The sequence below is a fragment of the Ceratotherium simum genome, chromosome 2, assembly GCF_057802395.1.
Source record: "Ceratotherium simum simum isolate JZ-2026a chromosome 2, ASM5780239v1, whole genome shotgun sequence".
NCBI lineage: Eukaryota > Metazoa > Chordata > Mammalia > Perissodactyla > Rhinocerotidae > Ceratotherium > Ceratotherium simum.
In genome coordinates, this window is record NC_141901.1 from 78764359 (window position 1) to 78791699 (window position 27341).

The following is a 27341-nucleotide window of genomic DNA, read 5'->3' on the forward strand; positions in this document are numbered from 1 at the left end:
CATCATGAAGGAGAAAGATTTATTTCTGACAAAAAAAAATTCAATCTAGAGCAGATGGCCTATGAATATGTCAAAAAGAATATAGTGCTTACTATAAGCATCAACATGGATTTATGCAGAATAAAATTTTTGAGCAGGTGACTTAGTAAAAAGACTAGGAGAATGGCACAGATGTAATGTGTCTTATTTTCAGGAAAGCATAGAGAAAATCTGATTTAGAGAACAGCAGAGTGTAGGGTTAAGTGTGTGGGGCCTCCCCATATACACCCCTGGAATTGGGCCTTGGTTTTCTCATCTGCCAAATGTGGATAATGACTACAGCAGACTGCTGGTGTGGGTCAGAGAACTAGAAGAGATAAGGTCTGTGTAGTGCTTAGTAAGCAGGAGGTAAATGTAAGCCCCTCATTACAGCCCTGGGTAAACAGATAAGAAGGTGAAATAGAATGTGGTTAATAGTCAAAGAGGTTCTCAGCTGTTGGCCTCTAACAAGCCTAGGTCTCAAATGCTCAGAGGAAGGGTGGAAGTTTGCTTTGCAGTTGTCAAAACAAATCCTTAAGGTCCCTTGATGCCACTGACAGAAGGCGGGACGAGAAGAAACCTATGTAAGCAGCCTGAGGTCTGAGCGCCTGTTGCTTCCTTGTCTCTCCCTCCAGGGGCTTTCGTGGTGTGCTGGACCCCGGGCCTGGTGGTTCTGCTGCTCGACGGCCTGAACTGCAGGCAGTGCGGCGTGCAGCACGTGAAAAGGTGGTTCCTGCTGCTGGCGCTGCTCAACTCCGTGATGAACCCCATCATCTACTCCTACAAGGATGAGGACATGTACAGCACCATGAAGAAGATGATCTGCTGCTTCTCTCAGGAGAAGAACCCGGAGAGGCGGCCCTCGGGCATCCCCTCCACGGTCCTCAGCAGGAGCGACACAGGCAGCCAGTACATGGAAGACAGTATCAGCCAGGGCACCGTCTGCCCCAAGAGCAGTTCCTAAGATGCGGATGCCCTCCTCCGCCCTCGCGGGCCGCCTGCGGCAAAAGAGCTGTTAAGAATAGTTACCTGTCTCTAGCAGAGCCCACACACAGTGTTATTTGAGGTCTGAATTAATCGTTGGTAGATTTTTAAAAATTGTTTTACGTAGTTTAAAAGCACGGGCAGTAAAGAGAGGACACAACAAATTTAGAGAAAATGCACAGAAAGAGGGCGGATGGCACAGTGGATTTCCGCCTGATGTCCCGTGAACGGCTGGGAGCACTGCCCACCTGGCCGTGCATTCTGGGCTCTGCTGCCATCTTGCAGCCATTCTCGGTGTGTTTTAAAATGATGTTGTCAAAGGGCTTAGGCAAACATAAATAATAATGTTACTTGAGCCACTCGATGTAGCTCCTTAGAAAGCGTATGTAGTTGTTTCTGCATGCATTTAAAATTTTAAAAATGCTTCCGCAATATTGTTTTCCTCAAAGAAACCATGGCCAGTAGCTAGGTTCAGTGGGAATCTCAGAATAACAAATCAGTGAGGGCTCCAGATAAAACTTGATTTTTAACTGAGAGAACATTCTGAGGAAAAAGATTTGAAGTAATAACAAAAAAGGTAAACGCTAAAAACTTCTCTTGAAGCAAAAAAAAAAAAGGCCTTGATGTGGTCCTACAAGCTTGCACACATGTGTATACGCACCAGTATATTTATACATTTCAAATTTGTATTTGAAGACATTAGGGACAGTGATGGTGAAATAAATTCCCCGGGCACCGAGACTTGCCAGGCTAGGACTACAGCTGTGGAAATGACCTGTTGTGCTCCACAACAAAGAGGAAGAGGTGATTCATTTGAAAACGGACATACAGCAGAGTAAAAGGTGTATATATGACAAGCGGGCTGAATTCCTTCCATATAGGATCAAATGTGCACTTGACTCAAGTCCTTATTTTCAGTTACCTCCATACCACTGGTGGCTTGCCAGAGTTAGTATGTGGAATAATTTTTACGTCTCATGTTTTACTGATAGTTATCAACATGCTTCTGGTGCTTGTTTTACTTACAGGCTGAATTTTGATCTGGGTTCTATTTTACATTTTTCTCCTTCAAAGACCTAAGTAGGCAACGTAAAAGGCAAGTCAGAAAAAAAAAATGTTTCATACACATAGGCCACTGACCAAAGTTTTCTATGTAAAGCATTTAGAGTATATTCTGATTTTAAAATAAGAATAACTTTAAGGCAGATATTATAGTATTTATGTAGCTTGCAAAAGAAGTTTACATTTTTTTTTTTTGCTATTGTGATGTAACATTTATGTGCAAGAACTACTTGTAATAAAAGGATTTGAGAAGTCATGCTTTTAGATGTAATGGCATAAAATAGAGAGTATTATGATTTGAAGGGGTAGATTTCACAAACTCTGTGTAGTAGATGGGTTTACCTGAAGCTTATATCAAAGCTACCTGTAAAATAAAAAAAAGAATCTCTTCTCTCTTGTTGAGGTGCATTATTGCTTTGTGTATTTTCTAAGTAAAAATATAGTTTGTGGTAACTATAGCACACATTTCTATTGCAGAAGAATAATCAGATTTGCCATGAAGTCCATAGTCTCAGTGTTTTATGTAAGCATTTTGAATCTACAGCTGGCCAAAGGGTGGAGAATTGAAATTGAATTCCAGTCCCCGAATAGCTGCTAAGGGATCTTTAAAGGTTTTATTTTGAGGAAAGCACATTTTTAGTACCCTGCAGCACAGTGTCATATTCAGAATGGTTTCTGAAGGGGATCCAAGTGTGGAAACTCAGGCTGGCAATATATAGCTTTTGTTTTTATGCACACACATATCTCAGTGATGGTGCAGGAGTGGAGAAGTCGTGTATATTTGGAAATGACAAGTGCCAGCGGTCACAGGGCTGACCGAGAACGCAGCAAACCCATCTTAGTTGGAAAAAGAAACAAAGAAGAATGTTCCTCCTCAAATTCTAGGACCCCGAGTTTATCTGCAAGTCGTTGAGATGCTGGTTCTAAAAATTTGATCTAGACCTTTTCAGACCAGCCATTGACTGAAAGCCTGGGCTATTCCCTAGCCAAACAAGATTTAATTTTCATAGATTTGTAACACTCTTCAAGGTCTTCTGATAAATCTGTATTCCTGGGAGAACTTAGTCCTTCATGAAAACTGCCTGCTTGGAAAGAGAATTTTTTGGAAATAAATTGATTAAATTTCTTGGCAAAATTGTTTTTCAGTGGGTTGTACACTTGGGGCCCATGTGACTTTTAGAAGCCCTAAGCTCTGAAATAATTATGGTACCATCCTGCCCCCATTTGTGTAATTCCAAATAAGAACAATACTAAAGCACAGAACAAATGTAAACCTCCAACAAAGCTCTAATTTCCCTCATAATCAGCACTTTGATGCTTTTTATACATACTAAAACTAAAAATTTAGAAATTTTGATGCCCCTGCTTCACCGGCACCTGAGCGTGTGCATAGACCACGGTTGGATGGTCCAGGACCAAGGACCAATGAAGTCAATAGCATCAGCATCAGGCAGTGGGGGGATGGAGGGCATCAGAGTGCAGCTCGGTTCATCTGCTGATGCTGCCCCACCTAGACTACAGGGCGTGCCATGCCCCATGTTTGTAGACTAATTTCCTCACGAGGTTGAAAGTATTTTGTGCTTATTAGCTCATTAATCCTGTAGTCATTCAGGGAGGGAGAGCAAGAAGGGCACTTGGCCCTCCTTTTTAATTGACTGAGTAGGCATAATGAAGGTAAGCCCTGTGAAGACATCCATGAAGGTGATCTAGTGACAAACTCAAGCCCTGTTGGAACCTGGAGTAAAAATAACCAAAGCATTATTCTACACAATGATGCATCTCACTGTGTACTAAAAAGAGCTAAAAACATGCAAAAACAGATCTGACTTCTGGGATGCTTACCAGAGAATTATATCCCCTTGGTGGAGACTAACTGTAATATTAAATGGGAAATCCCTAGGGCTCCTTCCAGGTTTACACATTGTCTTTCAGGCGTTAGAGTCACTTAAAGTCATGAAAACGTTTTAAAGTAAGGGAAACTGCATTTTTTATGAGGAATGCTCTCCTGAACACATCACATAATTTAAAATACTCAATTTAAAACTAGTTTTCACAGAGGAATGATGTTAAGATGGGAGATGCTGTTGCTGTGGTGTTGGTTTTTTGGGGGGAGTGGGCTAATGCTGTATGTTATTTTTACAGCATCCTCTCCAGTGCTTTTCAGAGTGTGCTTTCTCCTAAATTAACAGATGGTACACTATTAATGGCAGTGGTTAGAGGTTCAGAGTTTTTTATCAAATATAACTTGTGAGTTAAAGACTTATGGTGCAAACGATAGCACAATGCTCACTAAAATTATATGTGGAGGTTCCAGTGCATGTCGACAAGAGTGTGGGTCCCGTTATACTACATAATGCAGCACTTCTGCATGCCAGTCCGTGAAGACGGTTTGCAATTCACTGGGTCAGCCAGTTTTGAAATTTGGAGTTCTTGCCAGCTTTTTAGAGAGTTGCAATTTTATGCAGTAAAACTGTATAAAATTTTTCTATATCAAGCAACTTCAAGTTTGCATAATTCAAATTTCCATAAACTGCATCTGTATTGTATTTGTTACTGAGATTAGAGCCTGCACATTCTATATCAGTCATAAGGTTATACTGGAGAAAAAGTGAGGGGAGCTGCCTATCACAAGCCCATGTTACATCTTTGTGCGTGTTAGAAAATGGTATCCCTTTCTCAAGACACTTTACTTGCATCTATCGGAAAGTCATAGAATACACTAATTTTGTCAGAACTTGACTACTACCTGTCAGGAAACTGTACTAATCCATACGCATGATCACAGTATGACTGGCATGTGTAGAGTTGTTCAGTTCACCACTCACACAAATGTACATGACAACCATCTCAAAGACAGCACTAGATTGAAATTCAGAATCCCTGGGTTCTGATTTCTGTTCTGTCTTAAACTGTCTATGAAACTCTAAATATGATTGCTGATCTTCTAAATGAGGAGCTTAAATGATCTACAAGGACCTTTTCTGCTCCAAAATTCTGTGATTCTATACATCAACTCTTGGGTGTGAATCGTGGCAGGAACCCTAAGTCTTTGGATTCTTTGGATTTCACTCCTTGTGTAGATACTTAAAAGAAAAGGGGCTCTGTTTTCATTTATTGCAGTGGATCTCAAGCTTTAGTGTGCGTGAGAATCACCTAGGGAGACCATCTAAAGTCTATGAGATTAAGGCAAATGTGAAATGTGTAATTGTAAATCCTTCATCAACAGAGGGAGAAAAGATTTCTGGAATAAAATGGAACTGCTGATCAAAATGGAGAACCTAAGAGACTTGATGATCTGCTTATGTGTGCCAAAGTCAACCTAAATGCGAAATGGGTGAGCTGCTGTTTACTCCATCAAGGCAGATAGAAACGCACACATTTATTTTTACGTTTAACCAACATGTTTGAACATTTCCTAGGTGCTAGGGAACAAACAAAAAGTCCCTGCCCTTAAGAGAATTAAGAAAATCGTAAAACAAACATATATACAAATAATCCATGGGAAATTAAAGTGAAAGGGAGCTGAAGATATTAAGGATGGACTGTATGGGTGTGGCCACCCTCAGGGTATCACTTCAGAACATTGGTGATATTGGTGTGGAGTTTTTTCAATCTGGCCTCTGTGGTATAATTCTTTTTTCTTTTTTCTCAAGTGAAAAGGGGTTTTATCAAAAGGGTTAATGGAATCTGATGGAATCAAATTTGGGAAGTGCAGCTAGATTTCACGGGAACTGTCCCCATCCTCTTCTCTGCCTCTCCTCTCTGAGCACCTGCACGTTGTTCGTGCTCCCGCATGGCTTCTGCTCCAGGTGACTCTGGCTTCCCTGGGAATCAGCTGACTTAGGCCTTGACTCCTCGAAACTGTACAAGTCCAGTGCATTCTCACCAACCAAGATCGCTGGTCTCTTCAGTTACGTTATTGAGAGAGCCTCTGACTGACCGGCTCACTTGAGTTGGACCCCATGTCCCGTCTGCGTGGCCTGGACAGGCCAGGGAGTGGGGGGAGAGGAAGAGTCCTTTGAGCTGCCCTTGGGAGGGGCAGGTTCTTTTTTTAATTGAAGTATTATTGACATACAACATTATGTTAGATTCAGGTGTACAACATAGTGATTCGATATTTATAAACATTACTAAAGGATCATCATATAAACATTATGAAATGATCATCACAATAAGTCTACTTAACCATCTGTTCCACTATAAAGTTGTTACAATATTATTGACTCTATTCTCTATGCTGTACATTATATCCCCATGGCTTATTTATTTTATGACTGGAAGTTTATACCTCTTAATCCCCTTCACCTACTTTACCCAACTCTCCCCCTCTCCTGTCTGGTATCTGTGAGTCTGTTTCTGTTTTATTTGTTCATTTGTTTTGTTTTTTAGATTTCACATACAAGTGAAATCATACGGTATTTGTCTTTCTCTGTCTGATTTATTTCACTTAGCATTATACCCTCTAGGTCCATCCATGTTGTTGCAAATGACACGACTTTATTCTTTTTTATGGCCGAATAATATTCCATTGTGTATGTGTGTATACATATCACATCTTCTTTATCCATTCATCTATCAATGGACACTTAGGTTGCTTCTGTATCTTGGCTGTTGTAAATAATGCTGCAATGAACATAGGGGTGCATATCTTTTCAAATTAGTGTTTTCATTTTCTTTGGGTAAATACCCAGAAGTAGAATTGCTGGATCATATAGTAGTTCTGTTTTTAATTTCTTGAGGAACCTCCATACTGTTTTCCATAGTGGCTATATCAACTTACATTCCCACCAACAATGTATGAGAGGTCCCTTTTCTCCACATACTCGCTAACACTTGTTATTTTTTGTCTTTTTGATAATAGCCATTTTGACAGATGTGAGGTGATATCTCATTGTGGTTTTAATTTGCATTTCCTTCATGATTAGTGATGTTGAGCATCTTTTCATGTGCCTGTTGGCCCTCTGAATATCTTCTTTGGAAAAATGTCTATTGAGGTCCTCTTCCCATTTTTTAATCGGATTGTTTGGGTTTTTTTATATTAAGCTGTATGAGTTCTTTGTATATTTTTGATATTAACCCCTTATCAGCTATATGATTTGCAAGTATCTTCTCCTGTTCAGTAGATTGCCTTTTCATTTTGTTGATGATTTCCTTTGCCGTACAAAAGCTTTTTGGTTTGATGTAGTCCCATTTGGTTATTTTTGCTTTTGTTGCCCTTGCCTGAAGAGACATATCTGAAAAAATATTGCCAAGACTGAAGAGCTGTCTTTGATTGTCAAAGAGCTGACTGCCTGTGTTTTCTTCTAGGAGTTTTATGGTTTCAGGTCTTACTTTCAAGTCTTTGATCCATTTTAATATAGAATTCTCCAAGACCTGGGACAAGAAAAGGAAATCTCATAAAGCAGCTACTTTCTGGGTTAAAATCAGTTTATAATTTATGGGTTGGGGATCTGGTTCTGATCATCTAAACTAGACTTGTGTTTTTCTTAGTTGGGTGAATGCCTGACCACAGGTTTATATAAATTAGGAGATGGGACATATCAGTCAGTCTTCAGTTAGAAAAACAAAAACCACTCTGGGTACTTGAAGCAGGAAGGGATTTAAAATAGGCAATTAGGTGCTCATAAAACAGTTGGAAAGGCCAGAGGAGCAAAGAGAAGAGAAGCCCATAGTTAGCTCTCAGGTTTGCAGCTAACTTTCTGGGAATTGTTTCCACACTGGTCAGGAACTTCTGGAAACTGCCTCCTGAGGCAGGTGATTGGTGGAGGGATACCCAGAGGCCTCTGCAAAATCTCACAGCTGCTGCTAAGGGAAGGATATGGCTTCTGCCTCCCCTCTGCCATCCTCCTCCCTCATAATTGGCACTGGCAGAATCTACACTGGGATATTTGCTTGCTTTGGATTCTGGGACATATAGTTCCCAGCCTTCCAGCCTTTCAAATGCAGGGGAGACCATAGAAAGGATCACCAATGCAGCTGACTGCCAGCAGATAATCCAGCACATGGAGAAAGAAAAAAGGAAGGAGAGGCATCTTTTTGGCTTCCGAGACTGTCCCCTTTCTGAGATACGGAGTCATTTAGTTTTTTTTGACTGAGGGTAGAAGATAATATAACTAGTTCTAGAGTAAGGGGTGAAAATTCTCTAAAAAGTAAAGTGTTGGTACATGTAATTTATGGGTTCCACATGATGGTATATGGATCTTCTGAAGGCTAAGTGGGAATAAGACAATAAAGAACCTCAAAAAGAACCTCAAATCGTAGTTCACTTATTATTGGCTATTCACTATCCAAACGTGTGATATCAAAGTTAAGATTAGAGCAGGAGAAATAAAGTATTTGTGGTCACAGTTGATATACAACCATGGCAAATAGAGCTGTACTTAATCTTTCCTTCAGGTTTCTAGATGGTGAGTAGAAGAGGATCTATAAATAATCATGAGTGGGCCAAGGTAGGTGTAAAATTCAGCTGCACAAAATCATTTAAAAGTCAGAATTGAGTGTTCCGTGATCCTAAAAGATGCAATGGATCAACCCCTTTCTGTAGTGAAATAGTCATAGATCTAAGTTTCAGAGTTTGTAGTTTGTTTGGGAAAAAGTAAAACTAAAGTTTCTTCTTGATAGAAATAAGTGCCTCATCCTTGTGAGGAAGTTGTAATGTAGGGATTATCTTGATTTTACAAATGGGGAAACTGAAACCTCAAGATTGAATGAGTATTTAAGGGACTAAATCAGGATCAAACTTCGCTAAGTTCTTCTTTAGAGCTTCTTCTCTATTCAGAAAAATGTTTCCTAATAACTGTATATAACTTCAGATTTCAAAGAGCCAATGTTTACTAATACTAGGTTAGCCCTTTTAGGGATTAGGAATGTTTGTGCTCTCTGAGCAATTCAGCTTCTGAGAATGTATGCTAAAGAAATGATTCTAAATTAAGAAAGGCTTCGTACACAAAGGTGGTCAAAACAACATGATTTAAAACACTGGAAACTTCTAAACAATGTCAATATTTAAACACATGATAAACGTAAAGCATTGTAGTCAAGCACATGGGCTCTGGAAGCAAATTGCCTAGATTTATATCTCAGCTTTTTCAGCTGCGTGACATTGGGCAAGTTCCTCTGTGTCTTAGTTTTTCACCTTTAAAATGGGAGTAGCAATTCTACCTATCTCATAGGGCGGTTGTGGAGATTAAATATGTTATATGTCAAGCACTTAGCACAGTGCTGAGCACTGTGTATGTGTATTTGTTGTTATTGATAGAATGCTATTTAGCAATTTTAAATTATATTTAAAAAATTATTTTAAATTTAAAATTTTAAATTATGGGTATGGATAATAATATTGAAAAAAGTGTAAGATGTAGGATTTACTAATGGATTGGATATGGTAGCAAGAGAAGCGTCTTAAGGCGACTTCAAGTGTTTTGGTTTGAACTACTACAAAGTGGAATTATTTTTGCTGAGATAGAGAAAGAGGTAGGAGTAGCAGATTTGTGGGGGCGGAGAGAGGGAGGGTGGGAATCAGGAATTCAGCTTTAGTGTGACATTTGATGTTGCAGAGACACAACCAGGTGGAGGTGCCGAGAAGGCAGCCAGATGAACAAATCTGCAGCTCAGGGGAGAGGTTCAGGCTGGAGATGTTAATCTTGGAGTCACCAGTATATGAATGGTATTTAAAGCCATGAGGCTAGACTAAATCACAAGGACAGGGTGTGTAGATAGAGTTAATAACAGGTCCAAGAACTGACCCCTGGGGATTTGCAATGGTTGAGGTTAGAGAAAAGAGGAGTCAGTTGAGGAGACTGAGAAGAGCAGCCAGTGGTGTAGGGGGACAACCAAGAGTCAGTGGAGACTTGGGAGGGATCAGCTGTGTCAAAGGCTGCAACTTGACGCTTGAGAATTGACAGTTGATCTGGCCCTGGCGGTTTTTGGTGACCTTGACAAAGCTATTTCAGTGCAGTGGCGGGGACGAAAGCCTGACTGGAGGGGGTTCAAGGGACACTGCGAGAGGATTGGAGACAAGTGAGGACCAGGTATTTTTAAATTGTTGTTTTTCTTTTTCTAAAAAGGGACCAGAGAAATAGGGCTGTAGCTGGAGGGGCACGTGAGGTCAACGGGGGGATTTATTTTAAGATGGGAATTACTACAGCATATTAGTTGCTGGTGGGAATGCTCCAGTGGAGAGGGAATAAGTGACTCATGGTGATAATTACTGGAAGGAATGGGCTCCAGGGTATAAGTGGAGGATCTGGTCTTTGACAGCAACAGGGAGAGGAGGGAAGGCAGGCTATGCATGCAGGGAGTTGGAAGATGTGTCGATGGGGGTGTGTTCACTTTTCCCTCCTATCTTGTCAGTGAGTGAGTGCTCCAGATCCTTGCAGAGAGTAGTGATAAGGCAAGAGGTGTTGGAGGTTTGAGCAGAGAGGAGAAGGGGAGAAATCACTGTCCAGAGGAGTGGGACAGCGAGGGAACAAGGGGACTTAGCAGGGCTGCCAGACCAAGGCCCACCCAGTGACAGATTTAAGACCATTCAACAAGTTTGTCTGTTTCTCTTCAGCCCGTCTAGCTGCCTGGCTGCCATTGTGGTGTAGACAGACAATTGAATTGTTTTGTCAAGCAATGTCTGGGCTCTATCCCAACCAATTAAATCAGAATCTCCAGGGCTTGGGCCCAGCCAGGGTATATCCGAAGTGATTGCCACGTGCAGCCAGGGTTCAGAACCATGGATTAAAGCAAGAAGATAAAGGGAAGGTTCACAGAAGAGCCTGAGATCCAGGACATCCTGCTGTGAAAAATTCAGTGTCTGTTGAATTACCTAAGTGTGGGCTGTAAATTTAACTGAGAAAAGAAGCCAGAGGGGAAACTAACAGTGATTGAGTGCCTGCTCGGGGTTAGGAATTGTGCTCTGCACTTGATATGCTTAGTCCCGAATAACATAAAAATTAGATAAGAATTTGGAGATAAGAATTTTAAACTCTACTGGTAAGTAAGCTGAGACTCAGAGCGTTGATGTGAGCTGCCCTCAGCTCCCCCACTAATAAGCAATAAAGCCGGGATTTAGATCCAGAACCAATTTACTCTCAAGTTTTTGCTTAAGAGTTTATGGAGGATGTGAGACTTGAGCTGTGGGTTAAAGAGGAGTAGGGTTTTGATTTTGGAGATGCAAGAGAGTTTCCCAGCTGGAGGGATACTCTGAGAAAAAAGGCAGGGATGTAAGGAAGAACATGACGAAGACAAGGAATATTCAGGGAGAAGGACGCCTCTAGTGGCCAGGTGGGTTGAAGTAAAGGAAGGAACAAATGACCAACCAACAAATAAATGAATTGGGGGAGTGTCTGTCCTCTTTGGCCAGACAGCTGGGCAGCCTGCCAATGTAGCTGGGGCCCGAGGAAGCTGCATTGCAAAACCGCTAGGCAAATGTTCCCTGCATTGTTTGTACAATTCATTATTTTTAAAAAATGATAGCTGTGGGGCTCTGTTGAGATAAAAGATGGCCTCTGAGTATAATCTCATTATCATCTGTCACCGTGGCTGGGGAGCTTTATGTGTCCGCAGAATCTTAGAACCCATATTTCTCTACTTTAATCTCAGGGTCGATATCCCAACACGGCACTGCTCATAATAAATAGCTAATAGCAAATGATAAAGTAGGCTACTGTGTTTTATTTTATTTGGCTTTTAAGCCAATCAATTTTATAGCTGTCTGTTTGAGTGCTGAAAAAAAAATCCTGGAGACAGCAAAGAATCATATGAATAACTAGAACACGCTGACAAAATGAATCTTTATGTCTCCTGCTTCCCCAACGGAAAGAGGCAGGCCCTAGGTAGACTTGATTATGAATCTAACAAGGCGGCTGCTCCTGGAAATGGTCCTTCTGATTGGTTTGCAGAGTGACTCTATCTTATGCCCCTTTGGCCAGTGATAGAGCATCTCGTGCACCTGTGTGGTGTATGCAGTGATGACATTGCCTGGTTGCCTTCTCACAGAGATTTTTTTTAACTTTGAGAATATCAAAAATAATAATTCCTAAAATGGTGGCCCAAAAAAGAGATATATGAAAAATAAAATAGCATCTGTCCTCAACAGTAGTGCTAATTAGAAAGCTGAATCTCCCCTCTCTCTGCCTAGTTTTTCCTTTTGGAAATATATATGGTTCAAAGAAGGTGGAAAGATCTTGCCTGTCTTGGGATAGAAAGCCTACACGTTTGAGTTTTTATGTTATAGGAAAAAAAGTACAAATGATCCAATCAAAAAAGTATGCAATACATTCAATATAAAAGGCAACTTCTAAGTATAATTGTTATGCTTGTCTGAGTTTCAGTTCTTGACCAGAAAGTCTTTTTAGTTCAAGTCATTCCTTAATGCAGCATACACTATTCATTCATTAATTGAGCAAACTTTTATAGACTATATATCATGGGTCAGACAGTGTGCTGGGCACTGAGAAAGATACCAAGGGAAATAAAATAGACCCTGAGCTCAAAAAGAGCTTACACTAGTGCCTAAAGAGATACTTATGAGGCAAGAAAGGGGCTAATACTTGGTGGTTGCCCACACTGTCCAAAATGCATGACCACATTTGTGGCTATTCCAAAGTGCCATTTGGATTGCCTTTGCACAACTTGCAGGGTATGGTATAAAATTCACTATTGCTGTGGGACCAACTGGAATTTTCCGAAGAACCAATGATTGCAAGGGCATTTGCAAGTGATGTGCACATTTTATGTAGATTATGTGAATTAGTTATAGATATATTTTTAAAAAATTATTATTGGTATCCTGAGGTATAGTTCTTGGTTTTTATTTCCTTTCTTACTTTTTAATATTAAAATCCATTTGATTCCCCTACAGAAGTCGATGCAGAAAGGCAAAAGATGTTTAGCCTTAGAGGTAGACTTAGGGGAAGCTGGCGTAACCTGGTGCGCTAAGAGGCTCACTGTCATCACATGGAGGACATTCCAGAGTTAAATGCAGACTCCAGCACCATACAGGATACAGTTCCTTGGCTCCTAGGACACCACATTCTCTTGGTTGCCTCTTCTCAGTCTCTTTTGCTCATTTCACTCTTCATGGCTTCTTAGTGCTGGAGAGACTTGCCACTGGTCCAGTTCTCTTTTCTATCTACCTTCACTCTCTTGGTCATCTCATCAAGTCCCATGGCTCTGAATACCATCTATATACTGACAGCTCCCAAATTTATATCTATTGCCAAGACCTCTCTTTCTCAAACTCTACTCATATTATTAAAAAGATAAGAAATAGCAAATGTTGGAGAAGAAAGGGAACCCTTGTACACTGCTGATGGGAATGTAAATTGGTGCAGCCACTGTGTAAAACAGGATGGAGATTTCTCAAAAAATTAAGAATAGAACTATCATATGATCCAGCTATACCACTTCTGGGTATTTATCCAAAGAACATGAAAACACTAGTTTGAAAAGATATATGCACCCCTATGTGCAATGCAGCATTATTCGCAATAGCCAAGACTTGGAAGCAACCTATGTGCCCATCAATGGAAGAATGGACAAAGAAGATGTAGTATATATACACAATGGAATACTACTCAGCCATAGAAAAGATGAAATCTTGCCACATGCTACAACATGGATGGGCTTTGAGGGCATCATGCTAAGCAAAATAAGTCAGATGGAGAAAGCCCAATACCATATGATTTCACTCATATGTGGAAGATAAAACAAACAAACAAACAAACACATAGACACTGAGAATAGATTGGTGGATACCAGAGGGGAAGTGTGAGGGAGGAGGGCAAAAGAAGTAAAAGGGCACGTGTATATGGTGATGGGTGGAAATTAGACTTTGGGTAGTGAACACAACCTAGTCTTCACAGAAATTGAAAGGTAATGACAAATACCTGAAATTTATGTAATGATATAAACCAATGTTACCTCGATAAAAAAATAAATACAAGTAAAAAAAAAAATTCAATAAAATAGGATGTGAACTCAGGGCTGTGAACAATGAGACATCATCTGAAGGGCATTGATAGCAATGCTATAAATAGAACTAGTATGTCCCATCAGTGTTGCCACCAGAAGGGCACCCAGCTGCCACCTCTGGGTGGTACTGTGACTCACTGGAATGACAGTTAGCTCCTTCGTGTGTGTAGTGGGTTGAATGGTGGCCCCTAAAATGATATGTCATGTCCAAGTCCCTGGAACCTGCACATGTTACCTTATTTGGAAAAAGGATCTCTGTGGATGTAACAAAATTAAAGATCTTGAAATAAGATCATCCTGGCTGGATTACCCGAGTGGGCCCTAAATCCAATGACAAGTGTCCTTATAGGAGACAGAAGAGGAGACACCCGGAAAAGGTGATGTGAAGATGGAAGTGGAGATTAGAGCAATGTGGCCACAAGCCAAGGAAACCAAGGAATGCTGACAGGCACCAAAGCTGGAGGAGGCAGGGAAGGAGTCTCCTCTCGAGCTCCAGAGGGAACAGGGCCCTGCTGACACCTTGGTCTCAGATTTCCAGCCTTCAGAACCATGAGAGAGTAAATTCCCACTGTTTGAAGCCGCCCAGTTTGTGGTAATTTGTTCTGGCAGCCCCAAGAAACCAATACAGTGTGTAAGCATCATTCAACCCCTAGGCTGATTTAGATTTAAGTATGGATGTTTGTAAGGAAATAACCCTGTCATATATTAATATTTTGTGTGAGGGAGAAGCATATACTTGGTATTTCATGTGCCTATAATATTTAAGACAATTTGGCCTCATATTAAAATGAACAAGTTTTAAACTCCAGTCTATAATGTGAGAATAACTGCTTTAGATTTTTAAGTTATAATTTTACTAAGTTTATATACGGTATTCAAATATTTTAAAGAAGTTAAGCTTAACCCTATTTATAAGTTTGATTTGTTAGTGTTCTGTGTATTTGAGTACTCAGGAAAATTATGTTAGTTCAATGAAAACATTGAAGTAATAGGAAAAAAAAGAAATAGAATACATTGATTTATAAATGCAGTTTGAAATACTTGAAGGTGTTAGCTAAGCTTAGAAATAGGGTCACATCTCATTCAAAGGCCTTTATTATAGTTTAAAAAAATGACAGGCTATATATACTGTACAAAGAACAATAAGATTTGATGCAGCACTTAAAAGTTTCAGGAAAAATTCATTTTTTAAATCTATAACTTTAATAAATTGACTATTAATATTTAAAAGCAACATTAACCTCTCAACAGTTTTTACTGCCTCAAAACCACTCGAGGGCACCAAAAAGCTCCCATTTAATAGAAGCCACATAAAAGAAACTTTCTAACTATGCTGTCCTTCAGGAACAGCGCCAGGGGAGGTGGTCAGCAGAAGTGACTCAGTGTTCGGACAGTGTGAAGGTGATCTGTGCTGTGGTGGGAACAGCAGAGGCCATGAACTTCCCTGGTGGGTGCCTTTGTTCTGAGTCAAAGTGTTCCTTGGCAGGCGGAGGAACATCAGGTCCAAAGGCCTCTAGTGACTGCACAGATAACATGAGTTCCATCAAAGCCTGACTCCGCTTAGCCCTGCCTCTCCTCCCCAAGACAGCATGGTGAGTGTGGCCTTCAGACAAGCGTTTGATTTTTTGTTTCTTTATTAGTTTAATTTGAGGAACCAACTCTGTCCCCACAGAGAAAACCACAGAATGATCATTTTGAAGTGGTAACAATTTCTGGTTTTAGTACTTTAATTCCCATTCACCGCTGCATGTGTCATTGGTATCCTTGTGTGGCTGCTGCTCCTAAAATTTCCCTGTGCTTCCAAGTTAGCCCATGGGTCAGGTCCTAGTGAGAGAGCCCTGGGCAGGTGCTGTCATGACCTGGGAGACATAGTGTCAGTCTTAACTTTACCATTATCTGTCCTCAGCTGAATCACAGCAGATGGCATAAGGCCTATACCATGGAAACCATAAAGAAACTCTAAAGACACAGAAATAATTTTATGTGAAGAAAAACCTGAGAGGAGACTTGATAATGATCTTAAAATACATAACTAGTTTTAAGACTGTCCTTAGTTCTGTCCACTTCCATTATATCCATTTCAAAGCTCTCAGGGGCCACAGGGGCTTGCAGTGGGGCAGTGGGGGAAGCGAGGTGCTGGGGAGGAGCATGTGGCTGGCACGCCCGGCTGGCATCACTCAGCAAGCCCTGCAGGAAGGTGCGCCCCAGAGCTGGATGTCCTCCTGACCTAGACTGCAGGGAGCTTAGCACCCTTTCCCTGCTCTGGGGCCTATTTGCCCGTTACAGAAAAATAGGCAACATCCCACTTGCTATCTCCCACTATCAGATAAAGAGAACAAGGACACTGGTTTTTACTGGGTTGAATCAACAGGGTGTTTTTGTTTTTATCTTCTGGAGATTACACAGTAGGAAACCAAAGCACAATAAACCAAAATTTTTATTATATCTCATTGGGAATTGTTTCTGAAGTCTCTTTAAGGAAGTTCAGGGTCCACCTGTAGCTGAGTGACAAGGAAGAGCATACCGGTGCCTTCCCTGTGAAGTCTTCCCCATGCCTCCTCCTGGCTACCCCAACTGAGCTATGTGTACTACCATCATTCTTCCATTTATTTGACACTTGCTATACTGAGAATATAAAAATAAAAGTTTCAGTCTCTGACTGTGAGGAGCTTTCAGTACAGTGAAGAGAGAAAAAAGTAAACAGATAATCACAATGCAGTGTTATAAACACTATGATGGAGGTGGCGGGGCTGCTGTGTATGATTATGTAGGTCGTGTACTGCACAACTCTAGGTAGGGGTGGGCTGTCTTTCATGTTGCAGTCAGGTGAATACATAGCCACATGTGGCAGCCTTGGTGTCTCTGGAGGCAGATTGGAGGGGCAGCTAATCTGGGCAGATGAAGAAGAGCAAAGGGTGGTGTGGTGGAAAGACTCTAAAGTGGTACATGTGCTTCCCATCTCCTGTATTCATATCCTTCTGTAAGCCCTTCCCCCTGGAGTGTGGCCAGACCTGTGACTTCATTTTACTAATATAATATGGAAAAGGTGATAGGAGGTCCCTTCTAGATTATGTTACATAAGACTGTAATGCTCCTCTCACCAGGAGACCCTCTCCTTTGCTGGCGTTGAAGAAGCAGGCTGCCATGTTGTGAGCTTCCCTGTGGAGAGGGCAATGTGGCAAGAAATTGAGAGCAGACAACAGCTACAGCCAGCAAGAAACTGAGGCCCTCAGTCAGGGAACTGAATGCTGTCAGCAACTACAGGAGCTTGGAAGTGTTTCCTTCCCCAGTCAAGCCTTCAGATGAGAACCCAGCCCTGGCTGATACCTTGATTGCAGCCTTGTGAGAGACCTTCAAACAGAGGATGCAGCTAAACCATTCCTGGACTCCTGACTCCACAGATACTGTGAGAAAATAAATGTGTGTTGTTTTAAGCTGCTAATTGGGTGGTGATATTGTTATGCAGCAATAGGTAACTAATACAGGTGGTTAGGGACAGCATCTCAGATCACATATACACTATGTTCCCATGGTACTTTGGAAAACCCTCAGAACAGTGTATTGCAAATGTCTCTCTTCCCTCTTGAAGCCACTGACAGGTCTCATTCACCTCTGAGCTTCCTCATCTGTAAAATAGGATAATAACAGTACTCATTGTGTGGGGCCGCCAATTAGATAATTTGAGCAATGTGTTTACCACTGTGCCTGAAAGTGCTCATTAAATACTACCTCTAAATCTTCAGGGCTTAGCATAGTACCTGGCAGATGCTTTATAAATGTTTACTGAATGAATGACTAAATGCAAGAATTGACAGAGAAGGCCAGTGTATCCGTACCTTACGTCAAAAGGAAAAGTGTCAGAAGTTTGGCCATTATCCCTCAAGGTCTTCCAGAAGGAACCAAAGATGTTTAAAGCAGTGGTGCCAGGGTGACTAAGCAAACCCAGCAGAAGCAGGCCTAGCTGGGGTGCTATCTGTAGGAACACTTTTAGGACTATCTGTTAGGAATAGCTGCTTCTTTGGTTCTCCCCACTCTGGACACCAGGTTCTTGACTGGAATAGATTTGTGAGCTTCAACCAAGGGTTCCTTTAATTCAGGCTTTATGAACCCACGCTTGTATTGAGACCAATAAACAGTTCACATACCTATATCCAATGAAATATAGAAGAGAATCAGCAGATTCTATGTGACTCTTTAAGGCCTCATTTCGAATGATCTGCTAATAACCTTTAATACTCCCTTTGCTACTTCTTTCATTCATCGTGCATTCATGCATTCCATCCACGAACATTTATTGAGGACGACTGTGCAGTCACTGAGTTAAGCACTGGGAGCACAACATAAGCGGGACAGAGCTGCTCACCGTCCTGGGGCTCTTTAATGGCACATCTGATCGGAATCTCTTCTGTATGGCCTGAGCAGCCCCCCACTGTACCCCCTTGCTCTTTGTGCTGTGTTGCAATGTCCGACTCTTGTTTAGGGTCCTTAGTATTCTTTGCGAAATCTTTACCTTTTGCTTATGCACTTGCTTCAAGAGTCTTTAGATATTGAGTCTTCATCACTTAAATTTTATGGAAGCCTCTTCTCCCTCCGGTAAGCTCCTTCCCATGACACTAAGCAAGTGATTTTGCAACTAATAGCCTCTTTAATCTGGATGTTCTTTGTGATTTCTCTTCTGACATTTTCTCTGAGGAGCTGGGGAGATAGGAGGGCTCTTTGATGGTTAAAAAGTCTTTTATGGCTTGGAACATGAGCTTAAAGTGGATCCCGCATTGTGTAACACCCTATACTTCCAGAGGCTGTGAAAGGAAGACGGTGGGATAGTCTACCTAGCCAATTCCGCAGCTGCTATTTAGTTGTGGGGTGGGGTGAAGTACTCACCAATAGAAGCACAGAGAGAGCAATAAGAAGAAAACCCAGCCACGAGCAATTTGACGTGTCCCCAGCTGGCCAGGGATGACCGGCAGCTGACACCCCTGCCCAGCCTACAGCTACTGCTGAATTTTTATCAAAAGCTTTGGATCCACCAAGCAAAATTGTAAACAATGACAGACTTGCTTTAAAGTTTGTTTTTTAAAAAAATAAAACAATAAAATGACTAGCCATGAGCCTACCACCCAACTTAAGAAATAGAACATTATAAATATCATTGAAGCTTCTTGTGAGTAGGGTTGCCAGATTTAGTAAAAAACAAACAACAACAATGATAAAGGATGCCCAATTAACTTTAAATTTCAGATAAACAGTAAATAATTTTTAGTATAAGTATGTCCCATGCAATATCTGGGACATACTTATTGCATGAGACATGCTTACACTAAAAACATTTATTGTTTAAATTCAAATTTATCTGGGCCCCCTGTATTTTATCTGGCAGCACTACCTGTGAGAACCTCGCCAGTCACAGCCCGTGGCCCCTCCCTGACAGATAACCATCGCCTTCAAATTTGGCTTTATCATCCTTCTGCTGTTGTTTATAGTTTACCGCATATATATATATCACTAAACAAAATATTGCTTTCTTTGCTTGTTTTCCAAGTTTATTAAAATATCATATTTCTTGTATTCTTTTCCTGTCCTATACATTCTGTTTCTGAGATTCAGTTATGTAGTTGATTCATTTTCACTGTTACGGCCATTTTATGAATATACCACAGTTGATCTGTCCATTCTCCTGTTGGTGAACGTTTGAGTTGTGTTCAGTTATTTGTTAATACAAACAGTGCTGCCTCAAACATATCATGTGGTGCTCATGTGCAAGAGTTTTTCTAAGACATATTCCTAGAAGTCAGGAGATGTGCAGTCTCAACTGTGCTAGATCATGTCAAATTGTTCTCCAAGGTGATTGTGTCACCCATTGCTGGTGTGTAGGAGACTCCATTGTACTTCGACCTTGTCAACACTTACAATTGTCAGACTTTAAATATGTACCAACCTGGTAGGTGTGAAAATATCTCTCCTTGTGATTTCATTGTGCTTTTCCTTGATTACTAACAAAATTAAGCTACATTTTGTATATTGATTGGCCATTCATGTTTCCTCTTCTGTGAAAAGCCTTTGCATTCCTGTTGCTCATTTTCTATTGGGTTGTTTGTATTTTCCTTACTGATTTTTAGGAGTTCTTCATGGATTCTGTATACTAATCTTTTGTTAATTATATGCCTGGAAAATATGTCCTCTCAATTTTTGGCTTGTCTTTTCACTCTCTTTAATAAGAGAGTATCTTTTAATAAAAAGAAATTCATAATTTGAATTTCTCTAATTTATCAATCTTTTCCTTTATGGTTTGTATTTTCTGGGTCTTTTTTAGAAAATACTTCCTTACCCAAAGTCAAAAATGTTCTTCTATATTGACATATAAAATTTTTAAGGTTTTTCTTTTCACATTTAAGTCTTTATTTCACCTGGACTTTATTTTATATATAGTGTGAGGGAGCAATATGTATAAACTCTTGTTCCCACACTATTTATTGCACAATTCATTCCCTGCCAACTCCCCTCCCCACGACTGCTCTCCAGTGCCAGTGGGTCAGTCTTCATATATTTATGGATCCATTTCTGGGCTCACTGTTCCTTCCTTTGGTCTATTTATCTATCCCTGTTCCAATACCACATTGTCTTATTTACATAGATTTTTCAGTCTTGCTATTTGGCAGGGCTCCTATCCCATCACATACACACACCTTGTTCTTATTCCTCAAGAATATCTTGACTAGAGGGGCGGAGTCAAGATGGCGGCGTAGGCAGACTCTGAACTCACCTCCTCCCGTGGACACAGCCAATTTACAACTACTCGTGGAAAAATTACCCCTGAGACAGAACTGAAAACTGGATAAGAGGAACTCCTGCAACAACGGACAATCCTAACTGAGGTGGAAGAGGCAGAGACTCCCTTCTGGAGAGGAAAAACGCCGCCTTCACAAGCCGTCAGCTTCATGGCCGCCGGGAGCAGCTCACAGGTACGCAGCCTCCCTGGAGGCGCGGGGCCCTGAGCCGGGGAGCGCCCCCGCTGTGGGCATTTTGTGGACCCAGCACAATCGACACCAGCGGCATAATATCTGACTTTGCTGCTACTAAAGCATTGGGTAGCACCCCCAGAAAACCCAGTTCACAAAGAAACTAAAACTGGCTCTTAAAGGGCCCGCGCACAAACTCACCCGTTCCAGAAAGCATCCTAAAATCACCAGAAAGAAAGGTGCACAGTGCTTCGGTGACAAGAGACTCACCTAATAGGCCCTGAGTGCATCTCGGTGAGGGGTGAGACCTCTCCGGGGACTGGGACATTGGCGGCGGCCATTGTTGTGGCCTGGTGTGGGAGTGCTGACACAGACACCATTGGAGTTCTCCCTGAGACCTGCTAGCCCAGGGTCTGCTCCACCCGCTAGAGCACCGATTTAATCCAGCTCAGCCAGGGCAGGCAGCCCACCCTAGAGACTGGCCCCACCCAACAACAAGCCCTCAGGCAACGTGTGGGCCTGCATAGATTGGTGACTGGATGCTCTGCAGCCTGGCAACTGAGCTGACTTGAGCTGGGCAGGGTGTGCACAAGGAGCGGGTGGAGAGTGTGGGGTGGTGGTGGAGTGTGTGGGGCTCCTGCCTTGAAGAGACTGGGTCCGCTTGGGGAGGTCGGGGCGCTCACACGGGGCAGGACTGTGTTGACTGTGTGTGTGGACCTGTGGGCAACAGGGCTTGTCAGCTGCAGAAGACTTGTGCTTCTCAAAGACCCACATAGGAGGTTTGCCCCACCTTCCAAAGCCTGAAACAATTGGGTGCTCCTGTGCCTGAGGGCAGCCCCACCCAGCTGCAATCCTCAGAGAGCTGACAAGAGACCTAATAGGCTAGAGGTTTACAGCAATTGTAAGGCCCTGAGCCTAACAACCTGCCACACTGGGGGCCTACTCACTTAAAAGAAATACTGCAACACAAATGTGGTATTAGAACTTACAGCCAACTGTGCTGGGGCTCCTCACACCTGATAAAGAGACTGAAGGGCCCACAACAAATACAAGCAGCTGAGCATTACAACAGCTGGCCAGGAGCATAACTCAGCCTCCCTGGGCGCCTATAGGGAGAGCTAACAGGCCACAATAGAAGGACACACGTAGCCCACATAGGGGCCACCCCTGGAACATTGAGAACTGAGGGAAGCATACTGGAAGCCTCCTAAGGCATCACTTACATAAGGTCACCTATCCAAGAGCAGGAGACGTAGCTGACCTACCTAATACGTAGACACAAGCACAGGGAAAGAGGCAAAATGAGGAGGCAAAAGAATACATTCCAAGTAAGGGAACAGGACAAAACCCCAGAAAAGGAACTAAGTGAAACAGAAATGAGCAATCTACCCGACAGAGAGTTCAAACTAAGAGTGTTAAGGATGCTCACTGATCTGGGGAGAAGAATAGATGAACTCAGTGAGAATGTCAACAAAGAAATGGAAGATATAAAAAAGAACCAATCAGAAATGAAGAATACAATACTGGAAATGAAAAATTCATTAGAGGGACTCAAAAGCAGAGTAGAGGATACAGAAGAACAGATCTGTGAGCTGGACGAAAGACTAGAAGAAATTACCCGAGGTGAACAGGTAAAAGAGAAAAGAATTAAAAAGAGTGAGGACAGTCTAAGGGACCTCTGGGACAACATCAAGCGCACTAACATCCGTGTTATAGGTGTCCCGGAAGGAGAAGAGCGAGACAAGGGGGCAGAGAATTTATTTCAAGAAATAATAGATGAAAACTTCCCTAACCTAAGGAAGGAAACAGACATCCAGGTACAGGAGGCACAGAGAGCCCCAAACAAGATAAACCCAAAGAGGCCCACACCAAGACACATCATAATCAAAATGTCCAGAATTAAAGATAAAGAGAGAATCCTAAAAGCCGCAAGAGAATGTCAAGTTACATACAAAGGAAACCCCATAATGCTATCAGCTGACTTCTCAGCAGAAACCTTACAGGCTAGAAGAGAATGGCACGATATATTTAAAGTGCTAAAAGGAAAAAACTTACAGCCAAGAATACTCTACCCAGCAAGGTTATCGTTCAAAATGGAAGGAGAGATCAAAATTTTCCCAGATAAGCAAAAATTAAAGGAGTTTGTCACCAAGAAACCAGTGTTACAAGAAATGTTAAAGGGACTGATTTAAGGGGAAAAGAGAAGACCACAAATAGGAAAAATTATCTATTTCCACGATTAGAACGTAATGGACACAAATGCACAAAAAAGAGGTTAGATATGATATCAAAAACATAAAAGGAGGGAGGAGGGTAGTTAAAGAGTACAGGTTTCAGACAGAGGTCAAACTAAAGTGACCATCAATTCTGTATAGAAGAAGTAAGGAACAGAGAAGGACTACTAAAACACTGAGGAAAAAAAAAAAGTTAAAAAATGGCAGTAAGTACATACTTATCAATAGCTACTTTAAACGTCAATGGACCAAATGCTCCAATTAAAAGGCATAGGGTGGCTGACTGGATAAAAAAACAAGACCCATATATATGCTGCATACAAGAGACACACTTAAGACCTAAAGACACTCACAAACTGAAAGTGAAGGGATGGAAAAAGATACTCCACGCAAATGGCAATGAAAAGAAAGCTGGGGTAGCAGTACTCATATCAGACAAAATAGACTTTAAAACAAAAACTGTAAAAAGAGACAAAGAAGGGCATTACATAATGATCAAGGGAACAATCCAACAAGAGGATATAACACTTGTAAATATTTACGCACCCAATGTAGGTGCACCTAAATATATAAAGCAATTATTAACAGACATAAAAACAGAAATAGACAGTAACACAATAATAGTAGGGAACTTTAACACTCCACTTACACCAACGGATAGATCATCCAAACAGAAGATCAATAAGGAAACATTGGCCTTAAACGACACACTAGAACAGATGGACCTAGTAGATATATACAGAGCATTCCATCCAAAAACTGAAGAATACACGTTCTTTTCAAATGCACATGGAACATTCTCCAGGATTGATCACATATTAGGCCACAAAACAAGTCTCCATAAATTTAAGAAGATTGAAATAATACCAAGCATCTTTTCTGACCACAACGGTATGAAACTAGAAATCAACTATAGGAAGAAAATCAGAAAAGCCACAAATACATGGAGATTAAACAAAATGCTACTGAACAACGACTGGGTTAACAAAGAAATCAAAGAAGAAATCAAAAAATACCTGGAGACAAATGAAAATGAAAATACGTCATGCCAGAATTTATGGGATACAGCAAAAGCGGTTCTAAGAGGGAAGTTTATAGCGATACAGGCCTATCTCAACAAACAAGAAAAATCTCAAATAAACAATCTAACAATGCACCTAAAGGAACTGGAAAAAGAAGAACAAACAAAGCCCAAAATCAGTAGAAGAAGGGAAATAATAAAAATCAGAGCAGAAATAAATGAAATAGAGACCAAAAACAATAGAAAAAATTAATAAAACCAAGAGCTGGTTCTTTGAAAAGATCAACAAAATAGACAAACCTTTAGCTAGACTCACCAAGAAAAAAAGAGAGAAGGCACAAATAAGTAAAATCAGAAATGAAAGAGGAGAGGTTACAACAGACACCTCAGAAATACAAAAGATTATAAGAGAATACTATGAAAAACTATATGCCAACCAATTTGACAATCTGGAAGAAATGGATAAATTCTTAGAATCATACAACCTTCCAAAACTGGATCAAGAAGAAGTAGAGAATTTGAATAGACCAATCACCAGTAAGGAGATCGAAACAGTAATCAAAAACCTCCCCAAAAATAAAAGTCCAGGACCAGACAGCTTCCCTGGTGAAGTCTACCAAACATTCAAAGAAGACTTAATACCTATCCTTCTCAAACTCTTCCAAAAAATTGAGGAGGGGGGGAAGCTCCCTAACTCGTTCTATGAAGCTGACATTACCCTGATACCAAAACCAGACAAGGACAACACAAAAAAAGAAAATTACAGGCCAATATCACTGATGAACATCGATGCGAAAATCCTCAACAAAATACTAGCAAATCGCATACAACAATACGTTAAAAAGATTATACACCATGATCAAGTGGGATTTATTCCAGGTATGCAGGGATGGTTTAACATTCACAAATCAATCAACGTAATACACCACATTAATAAAATGAAGAACAAAAATCACATGATCATCTCAATAGACGCAGAGAAAGCATTTGACAAGATCCAGCATCCATTTATGATAAAAACTCTGAATAAAATGGGTATAGAAGGAAAGTATCTCAACATAATAAAGACCATATATGAGAAACCCACGGCTAATATCATCCTCAATGGTGAAAAACTGAAACCTATCCCTCTAAGAACACGAACCAGACAAGGATGCCCACTGTCACCACTCCTATTTAACATAGTATTGGAAGTCCTAGCCAGAGCAATCAGGCAAGAGAAAGAAATAAAAGGGATCCAAATTGGAAAAGAAGAAGTGAAACTGTCACTATTTGCAGATGACATGATTTTATATATAGAAAACCCTAAAGAATCCACCAGAAAACTTTTAGAAGTAATAAACAAATATGGTAAAGTTGCAGGATACAAAATCAACATACAAAAATCAGTTGCATTTCTGTACACCAACAACGAAGTAGCAGAAAGAGAAATTAAGAATACCATCCCATTTACAATTGCAACAAAAAGAATAAAATACCTAGGAATAAACTTAACCAAAGAGGTGAAAGATCTGTACACCGAAAACTATAAAACATTTCTGAAAGAAATTGAAGAAGACACAAAGAAATGGAAAGATATTCCGTGCTCTTGGATTGGAAGAATTAACATAGTTAAGATGTCCATACTTCCTAAAGCCATCTATAGATTCAATGCAATCCCTATCAAAGTTCCAACAACATTTTTCACAGAAATAGAACAAAGAATCCTAAAATTTGTATGGAACAGCGGAAGACCCCGAATAGCTAAAGGAATCCTGAGAAAAAAGAACAAAGCTGGAGGCATCACACTCCCTGGTTTCAAAATATACTACAAAGCTATAGTAACCAAAACAGCATGGTACTGGCACAAAAACAGACACACAGATCAATGGAATAGAATCGAAAGCCCAGAAATAAACCCACACATCTATGGACAGCTAATCTTTGACAAAGGAGCCAAGAACATAGATTGGGGAAAAGAAAGTCTCTTCAACAAATGGTGTTGGGAAAACTGGATAGCCATATGCAAAAAAATGAAAGTAGACCCTTACCTTACACCATACACAAAAATTAACTCCAAATGGATTAAAGACTTGAATGTAAGACCTGAAACTGTGAAAGTTCTAGAAGAAAACATAGGCAGTACGCTCTTCGACATCGGTTTTAGCAACATCTTTTCAAACACCACATCTGACCGGGCAAGAGAAACAATAGAAAAAATAAACAAATGGGACTACATCAAACTAAAAAGCTTCTGCACAGCAAAGGAAACTATCAACAAAACGAAAAGACAACCTAACAATTGGGAGAAGATATTTGCAAACCATACATCTGATAAGGGCTTAATCTCCAAAATATATAAAGAACTCATGCATCTCAACAACAAAAAAGCTAACAACCCAATTAAAAAATGGGCAAAAGACCTGAACAGACATTTCTCCAAAGAAGATATACAGATGGCCAACAGACACATGAAAAGATGTTCAAAATCACTAACTATCAGGGAAATGCAAATCAAAACTACAATGAGATATCACCTCACGCCCGTCAGAATGGCTATAATTAACAAGACAGGAAACAACATGTGTTGGAGAGGATGTGGAGAGAAGGGAACTCTCATACACTGCTGGTGGGAGTGCAAACTGGTGCAGCCACTATGGAAAACAGTATGGAGATTCCTCAAAAAATCAACGATAGAACTACCATATGATCCAGCTATTCCACTGTTGGGTATTTATCCAAAGAACTTGAAAACACCAATTTGTAAAGGTACATGCACCCCTGTGTTCATTGCAGCCTTATTCACGATAGCCAAGACTTGGAAGCAACCTAAGTGCCCATCAAGGGACGAATGGATAAAGAAGCTGTGGTATATATACACAATGGAATACTACTCAGCCATAAGAAACACGAAATCCAGCCATTTGTGACAACATGGATGGACATTGAGGGTATAATGCAAAGTGAAATAAGTCAGAGGGAGAAGGTCAAATACCGTATGATTTCCTTCATTAAGTAGTAGATAATAACAACAATAAACAAACACATAGGGACAGAGATTGGATTGGTGGTTACCAGAGGGGAAGGGGGGAGGGAGGAGGGTGAAAGGGATAATTCGGTACATGT

At 40.8% G+C, this 27341-nt stretch overlaps 1 protein-coding gene and 1 long non-coding RNA gene across 2 annotated transcripts in view; both read left to right on the forward strand.

Annotated features, from left to right (window-relative positions):
* Positions 1 to 2560, forward strand: part of LPAR3 (lysophosphatidic acid receptor 3) — a 71728-nt gene extending 69168 nt beyond the window's left edge. The window contains exon 3 of the mRNA XM_087420115.1: positions 654 to 2560. Coding sequence (XP_087276241.1) covers positions 654 to 982 — 329 coding nt within the window. The 3' untranslated portion in view covers positions 983 to 2560. The remainder of the gene's footprint in view (positions 1 to 653) is intronic.
* An 18277-nt stretch (positions 2561 to 20837) lies between these two features.
* LOC147918067 (uncharacterized) overlaps positions 20838 to 27341 on the forward strand; it is a 34124-nt gene continuing 27620 nt past the window's right edge. Inside the window, exon 1 of the long non-coding RNA XR_015549158.1 lies at positions 20838 to 20984. This is a non-coding gene — a long non-coding RNA (uncharacterized LOC147918067). The remainder of the gene's footprint in view (positions 20985 to 27341) is intronic.